The sequence below is a fragment of the Acanthopagrus latus genome, chromosome 6 (assembly GCF_904848185.1).
Source record: "Acanthopagrus latus isolate v.2019 chromosome 6, fAcaLat1.1, whole genome shotgun sequence".
Taxonomy (NCBI): domain Eukaryota; kingdom Metazoa; phylum Chordata; class Actinopteri; order Spariformes; family Sparidae; genus Acanthopagrus; species Acanthopagrus latus.
Window position 1 is genome coordinate 21,257,679 of NC_051044.1, and position 15,958 is coordinate 21,273,636.

At 41.1% G+C, this 15,958-nt stretch overlaps 3 protein-coding genes across 9 annotated transcripts in view; all 3 read left to right on the forward strand.

Annotated features, from left to right (window-relative positions):
- acap3b (ArfGAP with coiled-coil, ankyrin repeat and PH domains 3b) overlaps positions 1-6,390 on the forward strand; it is a 62,822-nt gene extending 56,432 nt beyond the window's left edge. For 2 of the 6 annotated variants that reach the window (XM_037099970.1, XM_037099972.1), the window contains exons 24-26: positions 73-134; positions 4,332-4,381; positions 5,602-6,390. In XM_037099970.1, coding sequence (XP_036955865.1) covers positions 73-134; positions 4,332-4,381; positions 5,602-5,670 — 181 coding nt within the window. In that variant the 3' untranslated portion in view covers positions 5,671-6,390. Of the gene's footprint in view, positions 1-72; positions 2,831-4,331; positions 4,382-5,601 lie in introns of those variants that run through there. The other 4 variants (XM_037099976.1, XM_037099974.1, XM_037099971.1 and 1 more) reach the window with 4 other exon arrangements.
- Positions 6,391-6,736: 346 nt separating this feature from the next.
- ube2j2 (ubiquitin-conjugating enzyme E2, J2 (UBC6 homolog, yeast)) lies at positions 6,737-13,978 on the forward strand. Of its 2 annotated transcripts, XM_037101498.1 has the most exons (8): positions 6,737-6,904; positions 8,162-8,231; positions 8,688-8,818; positions 11,014-11,054; positions 11,266-11,368; positions 11,448-11,586; positions 11,680-11,760; positions 11,860-13,978. In XM_037101498.1, the coding sequence occupies exons 3-8, from the start codon at positions 8,688-8,690 to the stop codon at positions 12,148-12,150; spliced, it is 786 nt and encodes a 261-aa protein (XP_036957393.1). In that variant the 5' UTR covers positions 6,737-6,904; positions 8,162-8,231; the 3' UTR covers positions 12,151-13,978. The 2 variants fall into 2 exon arrangements, with proteins under 2 accessions (XP_036957393.1, XP_036957392.1); XM_037101497.1 differs by lacking the exon at positions 8,162-8,231 and having other exon boundaries at positions 6,738-6,904.
- Positions 13,979-14,219: 241 nt separating this feature from the next.
- LOC119021296 (RING finger protein 208-like) lies at positions 14,220-15,940 on the forward strand. The gene is made up of 3 exons (XM_037101499.1): positions 14,220-14,378; positions 14,506-14,875; positions 15,012-15,940. Exons 2-3 carry the CDS (start codon positions 14,550-14,552, stop codon positions 15,097-15,099), a joined length of 414 nt encoding a protein of 137 aa, XP_036957394.1. The 5' UTR covers positions 14,220-14,378; positions 14,506-14,549; the 3' UTR covers positions 15,100-15,940.
- Positions 15,941-15,958: the final 18 nt, after the last annotated feature.

Consider the following 15,958-nt stretch of genomic DNA (forward strand, 5'->3'; position numbering starts at 1 on the left):
ACCACTTTTCCATGCTCACCGTCTCCTCCCACCTCGACATCTCTATCTCTACTCTTCTCTCTCCCCGTCCAGATTGCGCCTAGCGCGGATGAACGAGGAGATGCGAGAAGCGGAGCCTCCCTTGGGTCAACCAGGTCAATACCACAGCAGCAGCCCCACTGAGCAGCAGTATAGGAAGTGCATCCAGGAGTTCATCTGCCTCACAATAGAGGAATGCTAGTGGTCACTTCTGTATCCGGGAGCTTGTGTGCTCTCTCTCTCCCTCTCTCTCTCTCTCTCTCTCTCTGTCTTTATACATATATACAAATATATATTCCTCCTGACTGGGAAGTAATGTTTGATGAAGTTGCCCCTAGACGCTGATGTTGGGTCTGTTACTTGTTAGATCGACGCTTACGGGCAACTTCCTGGGGGTTGTCTGAGGAGAGAGGAGCGTGCCACTTGCTCATGTATAGGGCGGCGTTGAGACCCCTGATGGACCTTTTTAACTCTACTGACACTCTGTTCCTTTCTGCATCACCACTTTGTTTCTGCTTGCCATTACGCAGCACCACCCATGCTACGCTGGCTACATGATACACACAGTAAAATGACATCTGCTTTTGGCTAACGGGGTTATTATCTAACTTAGCATAACCGGCTGTAACCTCTTGTGCGAGGGCGTGCCTAACAGCTCTTACCTCTGAAGAATCTCGCTGCATTTTAACCCCCCACACTTTCTTATCTACCCAGACCATCTGTGTGACATCCAACTTACCCATCTCTTCTCAATCGGAGATGTAAATATACGTATTTAGAAGCTATATGGGTAATCTTTAAACTATGTGCTGTGGCATGAGGTGAAAAAAAAATGGTATTCGTTCCTTTACTAAAAGAAAAAAAGAGTAACTTGACGAGCTGCAGTAGAGGTGGGCAGGGGTGTTTACTGTGTATAAAGAGGAGTCAGGAAGGGAAATTTAATGTAAAACTGTGACAAAAATACTGAAGGGCTCATGGAGAAGAGGCCCTCGCCTGCTTTGTAAGATACTTTGTGACATGATGAGTGCGTGAGTGAGTAAATGAGTGCATGTGTCAAAGAATACTGAGAGACAGAGTTAAATCATATGATATTATGTAAAGGAAAAAGAAAAAAAGAAACTGTGCACTTTTCCCATCTACAGTATTATAATTTTATTTTCATTCAGCTAGTTTTTACATTGTTCTCGTCTAGTTATCGTCCATCTATCTATTGTCTATTTTATTTATCTCCCCAGAGGACCAGTGCAATGCATTCTCAGATGCAGTTTACTTCTGCATTTTTTGATTAATGATTGTCATTTTAATCTGAAAGCATCACATGGAATTTATGGCAGTTAACTTCTTTCTATTTTCTATCACGTAATAGCGCTCATGAAAGTCACTTTCATTTTCTCTTTGTAATGGCCTTTCATTGCTTCCGTCAGATTATTAGTGTTAAATTACGTCACACGGACAGAGATTTTACAGTGGATGTTCTAGTGTATCATTTCTCAATCAGTTGCAGTCATTCAGTTTTATAACTCGGAGGTTGACAACTTGCCAAGCTGTGAAGCTGAAGCCAGGACAAACAGGAGCAGCAAGTCTTGCCATGTAGCGAGGGAGTGTATTAAACTGGATCTCACCCTTGAATAAGTCCACTGTTTAGTACTGAACAACCATGACTCATGGCACCTCCATTTTGTTGTAAATACGCATCCATGTTACAGTACCTGTGGTGAGATAAAGGAGCACATTTCTTATGAACGGTTAACACACTCGTTGGGGTCAAGGACGTTTATATCTTGCTTCCCTTACTGGTCAATGCTGGCAGTGTTCTCTGCATGCTTTGCCAGAGTTATTTTATGGGAGGTTCAACATCTTTTGCATTCTGAGCATGATAAAATATCTTTCTATGGTTTGATCACATCGTGCAGTGCAGTCCTGTGGAATAAGCATGTACCACCATGATGACCCCTCTGGTGTTTCTTATGTTTTGCACCCCTGTGCCAATCACCCATGCACGGACCAAATCTGTGGTGACTTTCTCATTCCTGTCTATTTTTGGTTTCCATGAAAGCTTACAAACAGTAGTTTTATTATATATTTTTTTTTAATGTTGTGGTTTATTTTCCTCTGCCAAAGACTTTTTAAAGGGAAAGTGTCTGACAATGTTGTACGATATCATCGTTTTTTTTTTCTTTCTTTCTTTTTATGTTTTCTTTTACTTAAACTGTTCAGAGTAGATACAACTAAGTCTTACAGTGACAGAGTGGTAGAAACACTGTTGGTGTACTCACATGTTCAAAAGAGGTTACTGAATAGTGACAGAGCTGAGAGATTTTTGATATAGCAGGTGATATTCTGCAATAGTTCAGTGTACTGCAAGTAGAACCAGTCTAGGGGGTGATGTGATGCTACTGTGACCAAACTGTTAGGGGCCTTTGCCCTAGCGGAAGTTATTAAATGTTGTGTCCTTTGTGTGTATTGACATAGGAGTGGTTAAAGGTGCTGTTCAAAGCAAACATGCTGTAAATAGTACACTTGTGTATTTTAACTCGATGCCAACTGCCTGCCTCTCAGCATTCAATCACGGATCCTGACTGTCTGATCTGTTTCATGTTTGTCTTTTTATTCTCTTCCAAAAAAAAACAAAAAAAAACACAACCTGTCAGGCGGAGCTGTAATACGGCTCTGCACTACTCAGAGGTGTTCTTCTGTTCACTGACATTTGGATATCTTTGGAATACTTTCTTCCTTGTCTTTAGAAGCACTGAGGGGAAAAAAAAGAAAACAAAATGCATACAATAAAACTGAGAAAATATTGATGAACTAACCCTGCTTCTTGCTTGTTGCTCTCATTTCTGTTTCCTGTCTCAACTCTGGTGCATAACATTCTCTCAACATCTCAGCAATATATTTGAAATGATTTACAGAAAGTCATTGCTTTATGTGATCAATTGATACAATGCTAATTTGAAGAAATATAGCTGCATTGAAACATTATCAGATGTTGGGAGAATGCTTTTTTTTTTTTTTTACAATCCGGTCTGGTATGTCTTTTGGTCTGTAACAAACTTTTGGGTAGCACTTGGCTTATTCAAAGCAGTTGAATGGGGTCCTTCATGATTACAAGTTTAAAGGAGGTGCAAACTCGGACATCTCCAGACTTGCAGGTCAATTTCAGCTCACCATTCAAAAGGTCCAGTGTGAAGGATTTTGGGGCAAAACTGGAATACAGTATTCATAATTACATGTCATTGTCATTATTACTATATAATCGCCTGAAAATTAGAACCGTTATTGTTCTGTTACCTTGAAACCAGCATCTCATATCTAGAGATTGAGCAGGCCCTCTTCCCATGGATGCATCATGAGAGTTGGATATAACATTGGAGGCGCGGGCCCCTTCATTATGAAAAGTAACTCAGTGGCACATGAAGCCAGAAAAGTTCACCTTTCTTGTGCTCACATGGTTCGGCCACTGTCTAAAGTTGGCCGCAAAGCCCAGCATTCTTGGCCTCTGCGGGGTTGGCCTATTTCACAGACTCTACCATTTATCACTGCCATGTTATTGTAGCCGCTGTAGGGAAGGATGAGACGAGGGGTGTTCAGTTGGTTGCAGTCTGCAACTACACACCGATAGATGCCACTAAATCCAAAACACTGGACCTTTAAAAGATAACTTCAGTCTTTGGGACCTTGTGTGTTTCAAATAGCGCCTTAGTGTCTGGCCTGCATCAGCAACGCTGTGCCTTGAATAATTCAGTGTTTCCAGTTTGTAAAACAGTTACGTGATCTCACATGCATTGTTACACCATCACTTAAAATGTTCTCACATGCCAGAAATGTCTAATTCCTCGTTTTATTCTTAAAGGTCCCATATGATAGAAAGCGAGATTATAAAGCAGGCGTAAGTGCTACATAAATAATGTGAAAGTACTGCAACTGTAGAAATGCTCACAGCCTACATTCAGAAACTTTTAAATAAGCCGCAAGGACTTCTGTAAGGTTCTGATGGCATAACTACACAGTCACCACCCTCTGCACAGAGCTGATGCTGAAACATCGGTGGCTGCTCAGGCCTGTGAGAGATGACCAGTCAGAGCAGGCTTTTCAGGAGGGGGTCTTTAAAGAGAGGGGACCTGAAACAGAGTGTTCTGACAGAGGGTGAATTGAGGTGCTGCAGAATGGAGAGTATATAGTGTGTTTTTGGACATTAACAACAATTGCATTCAATGTTCAGTTAACTTTATATGGGACCTTTAAGACAAACAATATATGTCCACTTGAGGAAATAAACCATGACTGACATATCATTGCTTCTGTTACCACAGGGGTTGCCACGGGCAGCAGGAGAGTTAGACCCAAGGATGGTCGGGATAGAGTGAGTGAAGCATCCTGGGCCGTCTTATAGGAAATCAGTGTGATACTGTGATTCCCTCTGCTCTGGTGGTTGTGATCTTTAAGGTGTCTTGCTCTGGGCCCTTTTCTCTTACACACACATACTTTGGGAAATATATTGGGCGTTCCATTAAAGTTGGGAGTCTTTCTTTTCGCCTGGGAAGAAATGAGTCAATCAGACGTACACAGGAAGCGAGTATTGTGTCCTCCTCTGAAGATGTCTGCAGACCCAGCAATAATGCAGCATTCGTATAGTAGCTGCTAGGTCACATACAATGGGTAAGTACATACAACACACTTTTGAAATCTGAGTAAGAATAACAAGCTCTTTAATCCAGACAGCCTGTCATCACATGGTATGTGGAAGAAAGGAAAATGGATCCCAAGATGAAATGGACAGGATGCTCACCACTCTTTCCCTGCAAGTTTCTGACTTTCTGTTCCGCACACTAACCACTTACAAGAACAGTGATTTTAGAAACTGTGCTAAAATAATAAATATAGGACAAATTCCCATATTGTAGCCTAAATGAATAGGCATCAGGGCTTTTGACACTGTACTTTGTCCAGGCTTAAAATCATTCATTGAACCTTCTAAGCACCAGATTGTCACATTCCAAAGTGGACTACCCCAATTTTAGCCTTGGTCTGAAGCTGGCCCTGCTCCAGAGCAGGCTTAGCCCCACCATTGCAGGGTTATCACTTGCAAAACCGGATAACACCTGCTAGGATGTGCCACTGTGAAACAGGACTAAAGAAAAAAGAGTAGCCACACGTCATCTTTGTTCCAGCAGACATTTTACCTCAGGCTAAGAGAAGTGGGGCTTAGGTTAACCTTGGGTGAACAAAGGTTAAGGTTATCCCAGGGTCAACTCTTGCAGAGGATACAGTGTGTAAAAAGCCTTTATATACCACTGAGCTAGACTGAGCCGCTTCACTATATCCCGATGCTTTGGGGGCTTTGCTCTTTCATGCAGAGGTTTATCTGCGCTGTCTTTCTTCCTTAAAGGTTTATTGTGGGTTATTGGAGGTTGCAGTATTTGCTGGGTTATTGCCTTTGTGCCATGTCAATAAAAAGGTCTGGTCTTAAAGATCTGGTGTTAAAGGTGAGCAAAAACCAGCCGATTGGTCACTGTGTCCTTCACGGTGCCTTGCAGTGGGACAACCCCCTCTCCGCCTGACTTCAGTATCCCCTGTTTACAGGTGACATCTCCTGTGCTGATGTCTTTCGCGAGTTTTCTCTCATCGCGTCTCTCCAGCCCGAGAAGTTGAGGAGAAGGAGCATACAGTTCAGCCAATGCAAGAAGCCAGAGTGACCACAGACCACAACCTCTTCTGACCACTCTTCAGTCACTTCTAGATCAACAATGAGGCAACCGCATGCACTTGAAATGGACATTTTGATGAGAGCTGCTGCCTTTCATTATGATCACAACCTGCAGACAGACGTTTAAGCTATTTCATAAAATTGTTGCGTTGTCAGAAGATCTTCACAAGTACCATAGTTGCTTGTGAAGAGACACTCCAGCAGTTTAGGCTTGTACTTAAATGCAGTTGGTGGAATCATGAGATATATTAAATAAAGTCTTTTACCGAAGCATAGGTGAGGCTCCCTAAACACTGACTCGCTATGATGTCACACAGTGGCATATTTTGTTAGATCCTCCCTGTGAGATCAATGTCCTTGTTTTTCATGTTCAATGCCTCTCCAAGGCTCTGATGACATCATCTGGGTAATTTTATTATTATATTTTAGCCATGAGAAAGCCTCCTCCAGAGCAACAGAAAACATGCAAATGTTTCCAAAAGCTTAATTGTACTCTCTATGATGAGGTAACTTCACTTGATGTTTATAAGTAAAATGCCTCTTTAATGTTTTGTATCATTTTACTTTGTCAATCTCTTGTGAATTCTTTTTTTTTTAACTGTAATGCAACTGGTGGCAGAAATAAAATAGATTAAATGAAATAAACCTGACATAAAGGCCTTAGTGTGTGTTTTGTATATTTTCCACTATCTGTTCTAATTCAAACTGTGACTAACAGCAAAAAGAAACTTTACTCAACAGCACTTAGCATAAGCAAGAAGACCTCAATGTGGTGGCTGCAAAGTTACATAAAAAGGTCATCAGATTAGTCACAGATGACTTTGTAATGTGCCTTGGTGATTAATAGACTATAAATGTAAGTATATTATCATTACAAAGAATTTAATTCTAAGTTGATAGAACTTTTTTTTTAACACTTTTGGACTGTTTTTCAAAGATTGTTAGCAGGTGTAATACTCCAGTCAGGCTGGCGTGAGTGATGCGTTTTCTATGTCATTTTCCAACCGCTACAAAACAAATGAAGAAGAAAACCGGAAGCGTCTGCTCTCCTCCTGCTGGCGATAGCTAAAGCTACGTCGGTGTCATCGTCTTATCGGCTTTGGGTTTGGCAACAGAAAAAAAACAGCCGTATTTCGTGTCCAGCCACGAATACCTATTTCCACTGGGGTCTCTGGAGAGGTATGTCTGTACTGTACTCTCCCCAGTTAGTAAAAGCGGGAGATGTGGCTGTCAGCCCTCGTTAGTAACAGAACAGTCCGTGCTAACGCTAGGTAGCTAAACATTGCTGTGGCCTACGCTAGCTTACGTTAGCAGCTGGTGGCTAACACAGTACACAACGACAGGACTTCTCATCAACTGTACCTACTAGCGTTATCTACATGCAAGTTAGCCTGTGTGGGTGGACAGTAGTATTGATACGATTTAATTAATAGAAAAGTCTCCGGTCACGTTGAATGTAAATATGTCGCGTGAAGTTGGTCGGCACTGTTTGTTTACAGGCGGAAGTTGGGTAACTGTCGGATATCGAGCTAACTAATCGATGAGTTCAGCTAGCCACATATTTAACAGGAACGTAGTTGACAAAGTAGCGGATTAGCCACCGCAACCAGACGTTGCATTAACGCCAACTAGCCAGTTATTTATAAGGAAGTGACACTGACACCATTGCAACATTAACATTAGCTGCTACAGTTCATGTACAGCTCATTAGCATTTTAATGTCAGCTGTTAGCCACATGACATTATGTCAGGAGGCAGCGGTTCAGCTAGCTGATATTGAAGTTTCATTGTTTTCAATGAGCACAGGTTAAAAGTACATTTAAATCACATAATGTATGTGACAAATTAGTCGCAAGATTCAATACTTGATCTGCACTTGCGTTATGTTTTAAATATGTTTGCTTTTAAAACACGTTTTGAAGTAAAGTACTTGACTATGCAGTACAAGTGTATTTGCACAGCACCATTCAACAGCAAAGCAAGTCAGAATGACTTACATGGGACATATGACGAAATTTACCAAAAGGGAATACAAGGAAATTTTTAATTGGCATATTTAAATAGGCTTTTGCAAAGAATATAATAAAGTGTGAGATAAAAAAAAAATATCAACCAATATGGAATACAGTTGACAGGACATCATTAAATTGCCAAAAATACAAATTAATTTGGGGCTCCTTACTACTCCTTAGTCAGCATGTATTGTTTTTAATTTAAATGTAATGCTCTAGAAATAACTTTGCTTCGTCTTGACTTGACTAGTGTATGGGAAATATCGCTGTCCTTTTAAATTTGCCACCAGCGGTTTATTTATAGTAATTGTCACCTGATTCTACAACAAATGTCTGAATTACTGATTATTTGAGATTTTGCTGCTTGTCTATGTTTTGAGTCATTGTTGATTGACTGCTTTTGTGATGTTTGACTTTCCATCAGACTCTGAGCAACAGTTTGCAGTTGTTAATTGGCCATTTGCAGACTAACCTATTCATTGACCAGTTAAAAGGTAATTGATATATTAGTTATTTGTTGCAGTCTAGCATTGAAATGAAAAGGAAATCTCACTACTAAAGGGGCCAGTCTTCAGAATTGCATTATAAATGGATTATCAAGACAATCTAGGTAAATCCTCGTTACTATCAAGATGGGGCTGTTCATACATCATAGTATCTCTGTATCTCTGTTTCCATGAACTTTATTGACAACTTACATTAGGGATTTTTCCTAAAGTCTGCGCCTGTTTAATACACTTGCAGCATCGTGAATACTATGCCATCAGTCAAATACACAACAGCCATGCACTAAAAGACCAGACAAATGTCAACATTAAAGGAAAGGTCCTCTTTGACCTGGTACTGCAAATAAATATATCGTAATATTGTTCCCACTGTGTATCAGTGAGCTCAAATCATGTCAAGATAAATTTCAATTTGTCCCTTTTGCATCTCCTCTAAATCCTCAGATGAACAACAACGGGAATAAGAGAGCTCCAACCACAGCCACACAGCGACTTAAGCAGGATTACCTCAGGATAAAGAAAGACCCTGTGCCTTACATCTGTGCTGAACCTCTCCCCTCCAACATCCTAGAATGGTAAGGTCTTCATCTGGAAAGCATAACCAGGGCAATATCTGGCTTTTCAGGGCTCTGTATTTTTTTTTTTTTTTTTTTTTTATGTTTTAAGAAGAAAAGTAGTTAAATTCTTTTAAAAAATGTATTTCTAAGTTATGATGAAATTAATGGTTTGCAATGCAACAAACACTGTAGTTTAAATATTTATTTAATTACCTTATTTTAGTTCATTGGTCACGAGAAACCAAATTAGTCCCCTTCGACTTTTATCTGATGTGTTTAATTTTTGGTAAAATACTGGATACTGACCTACTTTAGGCTCCTGTTTGAAATGCAGCTTAACTTAAGTGAACACAGGTTTTGGTTTCATCTACCCAGGTGTAAATATGTGTCTGTGTGAGACTATGAGCTGTACCAACAGCATTTAACTGGGTCATACCAAAAACAGTGACGCGTAGTGTTGACAGAACACACACCCAATTATGTATAGAGTATTTCTCTGGTAGTACTTCAAAGATAAAACTGTTTGTATGAATAAAGCCAAAACTGCATAACAAGATACCTCTAAGACATTCCTCTATTAATCCTCTTCGGGAGAAATTCACAGGTGACCCAGCAGTACAGAGGGAGTTGGTTGGTTCATATACAATCCTGTAAGGCTAAGGCAAAGTCAAACGTTTAATCAGTTTACTAGCAGCCATATTTCTATTTATAGTTTTTTTTTTTTAAATTCCTGTGAAAGGACTGCATCGTAGTTTATAACTTCATCAGTTTAAAATGCCAGCGTTTCCAGTCTACATGTCATAACTCCTAAGTGGTGGCGTTTGTTTTTCAGGGCTGAAAACGTGACCTAGCATCTGTTGTGATATTTAAATTGATATTACATCTCATGCGTCTTATTCTTAATCCATAGTTCAGCATTTCTTTGGATTGAGTGTCATTTTCAGGTATTTTCGCTCCTTGTATTGTAAATGGATGTTTTGAAGTTAGTGTAATGTCCTTACCAGAATTTAGAAAAAAGAAAGAAATTCGTTATTTTTTATTCATTACCTATGTACAGTTTTTTTTCTGTACTTTTTTAATATATACTGTGTATTACATGCAATATTAATGTATTCAGATAATGGGAGGCTTTCTTGTGACAGAGCTGATGACAATAAAAGTTATTTTGGGAAGAGAAGTTCAAAATTGTTTCCAGAAGATTAGATATGATTAATACTTAGTCAAGATTTAGAAACGGTAAACAGGATGGCATCATCTATTACGTAATAGTTCAAGCCATAACAAGCTGTAACTTGCAAATTTGATGAATCTGTTGAAATACAGTCTCAAAATGTATAAAACAAAGACAGAGAAACCTTGTTTTAAACCAATAAAACAGCCTGTGAAATGTACGAAAAAATCTGGTAATTTAAGTGGAGAAATCTAGGAGAAATGTAACGCATTACTTTTTTTAATATGTGTACTAAATGAATATTAACCCTACCATAAATTATTGAAATAATCTTTCTTGGGAAAATATCTTTTTAAAAGTGAGTGTTTCAGCTCTGAAGCTACAGTTAGTGAGATCTGTTGCACTCAATTTTTTAAGCAGGGCCAAATAACTTCCATATGTTATAGAATTGTAATATTATTACACGCTATTAAAAATTGTTTGCACTAGTGAAAACTAGTGGAGATATACAGTTGGAATCATTAAACATCCATCATTTGGGTAAAAATTAGTGTTGTTTAGATTAATGTTCAACTTTCTGACCAATTTACTGAAATACATGCAAGTCACTGTGAGAGTTTCTTGGACGTTTGGTACAAATCCAGTGTAGTGGAAAAAATTAAGCAAACGGTGGTAGTGCACACAACAGCTGAAATTAAGGTCCAAGGTCCAAACTTTAAAAAACATCCCAACTGAAAAAGTATTTGGAATACAAATACTGGATTCTGTTGCATTCAGGTGATATTGTGCTGTCCAACATGTGATGTCTTTGTTAACATCTGTTTCTTTAAGAGGCTAGAGCAGAAAGTATCTGCAATCTTTATCTATGCAGATATACTAGGCCTTTGAAAGTTACACTTCAGTGCCTCTACAGTAACACACAGCAGTGTTTGATTCTTGGTCATTGCTAGCACATGAATACTCACTAAGTTCTCGAGAGATTTAAGCCTTTGTCTGTCATGTTTGTTTCTGTCACTCACAGAATTCTGTCTGTCTCCTCTAGGCACTATGTAGTGAGAGGTCCTGAGAAAACCCCTTATGAAGGTAAAGCCTGCAGACCATCACAAACCGAGGCTCCAGTGTCTTCTATTGATTTCTAACAATTTGATTCATGTTGATCGCTGCCATATAAAAATGACGTGTCATATCCAAGCAAGAGCTTTGTAGCTGAGTCACAGTTTCCTCTGCCAGTCAGTTTTTTGTATTCCTGCTATGTGAGGTCATAACGTCTTTCTTCATAATCCGTTTTGTCTAGGAGGATATTATCATGGAAAACTTATATTTCCTCGGGAATTTCCCTTTAAGCCACCCAGTATCTACATGATAACACCAAATGGGAGATTTAAGTGTAATACAAGGTGAGAATGGATTCAGGATTTAAAGAGTTTCAGAACCAGTAAGCTTCTTTTATTGTAACTGTGCGAGTTTCCTCCACAGGTTATGTTTGTCCATCACAGACTTCCATCCAGACACGTGGAACCCTGCGTGGTCCGTCTCCACCATCCTCACAGGTCTGCTCAGCTTCATGGTGGAGAAAGGCCCCACCCTCGGCAGCATCGAGACCTCCGACTACACAGTGAGTCCAAACAAACGACCATGAATGCAGAACAAGGTGACACATGACCAGTGGTGTCTCCAATGTGTGATGCTGATTTTATTTATCTCCCAGAAAAGACAGCTGTCAGCCCAAAGCCTGGCCTTCAACCTCAAGGATAAAGTTTTCTGTGAGCTGTTTCCTGAAGTAGTCGACGTACGTATGAGCTGACCTCTGAGATCTTCTCTTTTTTTCCTATTTTCAGTGTTTTTCTTTTACGTAATGTTCTTTCATTTCCCTCCTCCCCGCCATCAGGAGATGAAGCAGAAACAGAAGGCCCAGGAGGAGTTAAGCGCCCGCACCCAGCCCCTCCCTTTACCCGATGTGGTGCCCGACGGTGACCCTCAGCACGCCCACTACGGCCTCCCAGCCCTTAACGGAGGTCCCGTCCCACTCGGAGCCGCCAACCCCGCCCCCGGCCTACAGCAGGCCAACCGCAATCATGGACTTCTAGGCGGGGCTCTGGCCAACCTGTTTGTGATCGTAGGCTTCGCGGCGTTTGCCTACACAGTCAAATACGTGCTGAGGAGCATAGCCCAGGAGTGAGAGGAGCCGGTGTAGCTGGGCGATGCTCCCCCCCGCAGGCGAGCCAGCTAGTGGACTCCACATTCTACAAACACACTACGTGGGGGAAGGGATGTTCAGTCCTGGGTTAAACCCCTCCACAACCACCACCACCACAACCACCACCACCATGGACTTTGGAAGATGGAAACTCAAAGCCGACCCACCCAGGAAGGATTGAGAGGAGGGGGAAGAGGAGGTGGGGGAGTGGGTGGGAGTGGCAGTAGGGCCAGGGGATTGGAGGGGCTCATTAAAACGGTTGTGATCCACTCTGTGCTTCAGTGGTTAATGTCAGCAGTAGGACCAAGCTTGGCTCATGGGTTGTGGAAGAGGGAGAACGTAGGGCACACAAGTGACATTGTGCTGCACCATGCCGGAGGCTGGTCACAGCAGCACAGATACGCTTTAATGAGCGCCATCGTGAACATTACTGATAAAGGCTCATTGTGTCCGCCTGCTCATCACCTTTACCAAAATATTCCCCTCTGCAGTGTTTCCGTCATCAGCTCAAAGAGACTCCTCAGGGTGTGACTTAATGCAAAAGTTTTTAACGTTAAAAGAGAACAGGAGCACTACACAGATCAGGTGTGCTGCTCTCCTAAGTAATGTTGTGCATTTGAAGCAGGTCGACTTAGTTATTTGCACTCGTCTTTTTTTTCATAGCATCAAGGCATCAGGTTTCATTAACATTCAGCTGCAGCTCAAGAACCGGTTTTTTGCCCTCATTGTCTGTGTATCACGGGTTCAGTAGCTTTCCTAGTGATGCAGCTGAGGTGTTACATGTGCTAAGAATATTTTTTTTTTTATTGCATAAATGGGTTCTTGATTTGTGGTTAAAGTTTTGCAACAGGGGGAGCGTAGGCAGGAAGTCTTAAATGTGCCAGTTAGTGATCTGTGAAAGGCTAGTGTGGAAAAATGTCACACATAAAAAAAAAAAACACGCTGAGGCATGCTTAAAAAAACAGTACGAACAAAGATGGAAGACAAGTAGAACCTCATTATTTTGTCAGCCCTTCCTTATCTCAGTGGAAGGATTTATTTTCTTCACCTGATGCATCCCAGGCTGGGTAAAAGGTTAAGAAAGTAGTCTTTCTACAACAGAGTATAGAGAGTGTATTTATATCTGGAAGGAGAATCATAAAAACCCCAATTTGGCATGTTTGTGATAGCGCTTCAGATTCACAGCCCAGATGTTCTATCCTGTCAACCCATGAGTCAAGCCATGAACCCAGTGTCTACACAGAATAAAAATAGAGACCTGTACCTTTTACCAAATTGGCTTAGCTGACCAATATAGCACCACTCTATGTAGGCCCAAGTAAGGAGACACGTGAAGACAACCGACATTTTTTTTCTGTATATTTTCTTTTTGATCATTTTTTTTTTCTCTTTGTGTTTCGTTCTCTTTATTTATAGAAACGGCCTCGGCTCGTCTCGTCGGTGTTCATAAGAAACGTCTGGTGTTTGCTAAGCAGAGCAGGCAAATGCGCAGACAGGCCGCGGCCCAGGCTCACATAATTGCTGATAATTTTACTGTTGTGCATTGCATTTAGTAAAGATGGTTCTACTGTGTATCTAATGTTTCAACAGAAAAATGGTCTGAATGCAGAAGATTCGCCTTTCTATCACTCTTTTCTTGGCACCATCTTTTAAAAAAAAAAAAAAGACAAACTGCTGGTGATGGGAGTGGGGTTGTGTGATGATTCAGCAAATGCCCACATTTCCATGCTTCAGTTAATCTTGTGTGACATTGTATGTTTTCATAGTAAATGCAAATAAATTACCCTGCTTGGCAGGACATTTTAGAAAACCTTTTCATTTGCTCTGCGACACCTTAAAATGTCCTTTCACACTGAATGACTTGTTTGTGGTCAGAGTTTTATCTTTTTCCAAATAAAACTGTAATTTTATCAAATTGAAGTTATCAAATTGAAGCTATAATCATTTATTAGATAATAAAGCCGGTACTGCATTGTAGTCTGCACCCACCGTATTGTCTCGGTGGAATTCCTCAGAACATTGTTTACCTGAAGGCAGCACTTCGCTGGAAGTGCTGGAATCCACACGTGACAAGATCCGTCACGTCTGCAAACGTTGAAAAGCGGCAGAGGCACACAAGTATTCACAATGTGCCGGAGCCGGAGAGGAGAGGTCTTAGCAGCAGCTGCAGCTCCTCAGCAGTAAAGAAGAGGAACCTTTCAGAACTGACTGTAAGTACTCGGCTCAGAAGGCTGCTGGATTCAGACCACTTGGATTATTCCGTAGACTTTTTTCACAGTCAATATTTCGTGTTCTTGTTCTTCACCGATTTTTGTTTGTTTGTTTGTTTTGCCTCAGGTTCTCTAGTGGAAGGAAACACTCTGTGCCGCCCCACAGTCACCATGATGATAAACGAAGCGCTCGAGTGCGTGATCTGCTGCTACGAGTACTCACGCAGCGACCGGATCCCCCGGGTCCTCCACTGCAAGCACACCTTCTGCGCACCCTGCCTGGAGAGAATGTGCAAGATCGAAGGTGTCATCTGCAGCGTCTCCTGCCCCCTGTGCCGCTGGATCACCTGCACCCGGGCCAGCCTCACCCTGCCCGGGGCCCTGTGGGTCAACACGGACATCTGGGACCAGATCGCAGAGGAGGAGATCCAGCAGAGGAGGCGCGGGTCGCTGGAGGACTCGAAACATCCAGAGAAGCAGCTCATAGAGCCGTCGCTGTAAGTATATCCTTGCAAACATTTTTTTTTAAAATATTATATGTTAGATGGTTTACATTATATTTCTGTCGTGTGGTTTCATCTTGATCACTCATGCTCGACTAAAAGACGCGCCTCGCTCTCTGCCCCCCCGCAGACCCTGCTTCAGACCGCCTGGCTTCAAGTCCAAACTCCAGAAGCTGTTCAGCTGCGTGCTGCTGCAGGGACACGAGATGCGCTGCTGACGGATTAGAAGAAAATCTTTTTGGGGTTTGTTTCCCCCTCGACAGACCTGAGGAGTGCGGACACAGGTCCGAAGTCTGCGTCTGTGAAGGAGCCCGGACAGCTCCGTGTGAAGTTTAGAGACTGCGGCAACCTGTTTGACTCTCAACCTGCTGGATGTGACTAGCTTTTTGTTGTTGTTGTTGTTATTGTTTTTGTTTTTGAGCTGCGAATTAAATACTGTTTCAAAGCCTTGATTTAAAAAACAAAAAAAACAAAAACAAAACTCCACAATAGGAGTAACTGCGAAAATATTTACAAATTAAGAATGAAGAATTCTTTTTTTTTTCTTTTTTTTTAAATTTGATTTGATTCGAGCGTGTATTTATGTGGTATAAGAGGGATGCAGTGTTTGCTTGTGTATTATGTAAGTATTGTAAATTATTTTGATTTTATATTTATACGTGTGTTAATTTGTATCAATCCGGCCCACTTGTGTTTTGATACCTGTGTGAAAACAGTCATTGCCATTCATGGTATCTCAACATTAAGGTCATGTGAACTCTGAGACGCCTTCTCTCAGCCTTATTTATTCAACGCAAATAAATGAGCTGATTTATTTAACATAAATGCACTTTTTGTTTTTTAACATAATTAAATGAACTGATTTAACATAAAGGCGTAACAGCAGCATAGCAGATTGTCCTTTACACTCAGGCACAACTTGTGCACATTTCAGTGTTAAATCAGCAGAGAACCATAACCTGTGAAGTTCTTCTGTGGCGGGGTCAGGGTGGAAGCACTCCGGTACAGTTACAGTAACTTATTGCAAAGGTTGAACATGAATAAAAACACTTAAATGCATCCAAATGCAGCCTGAAA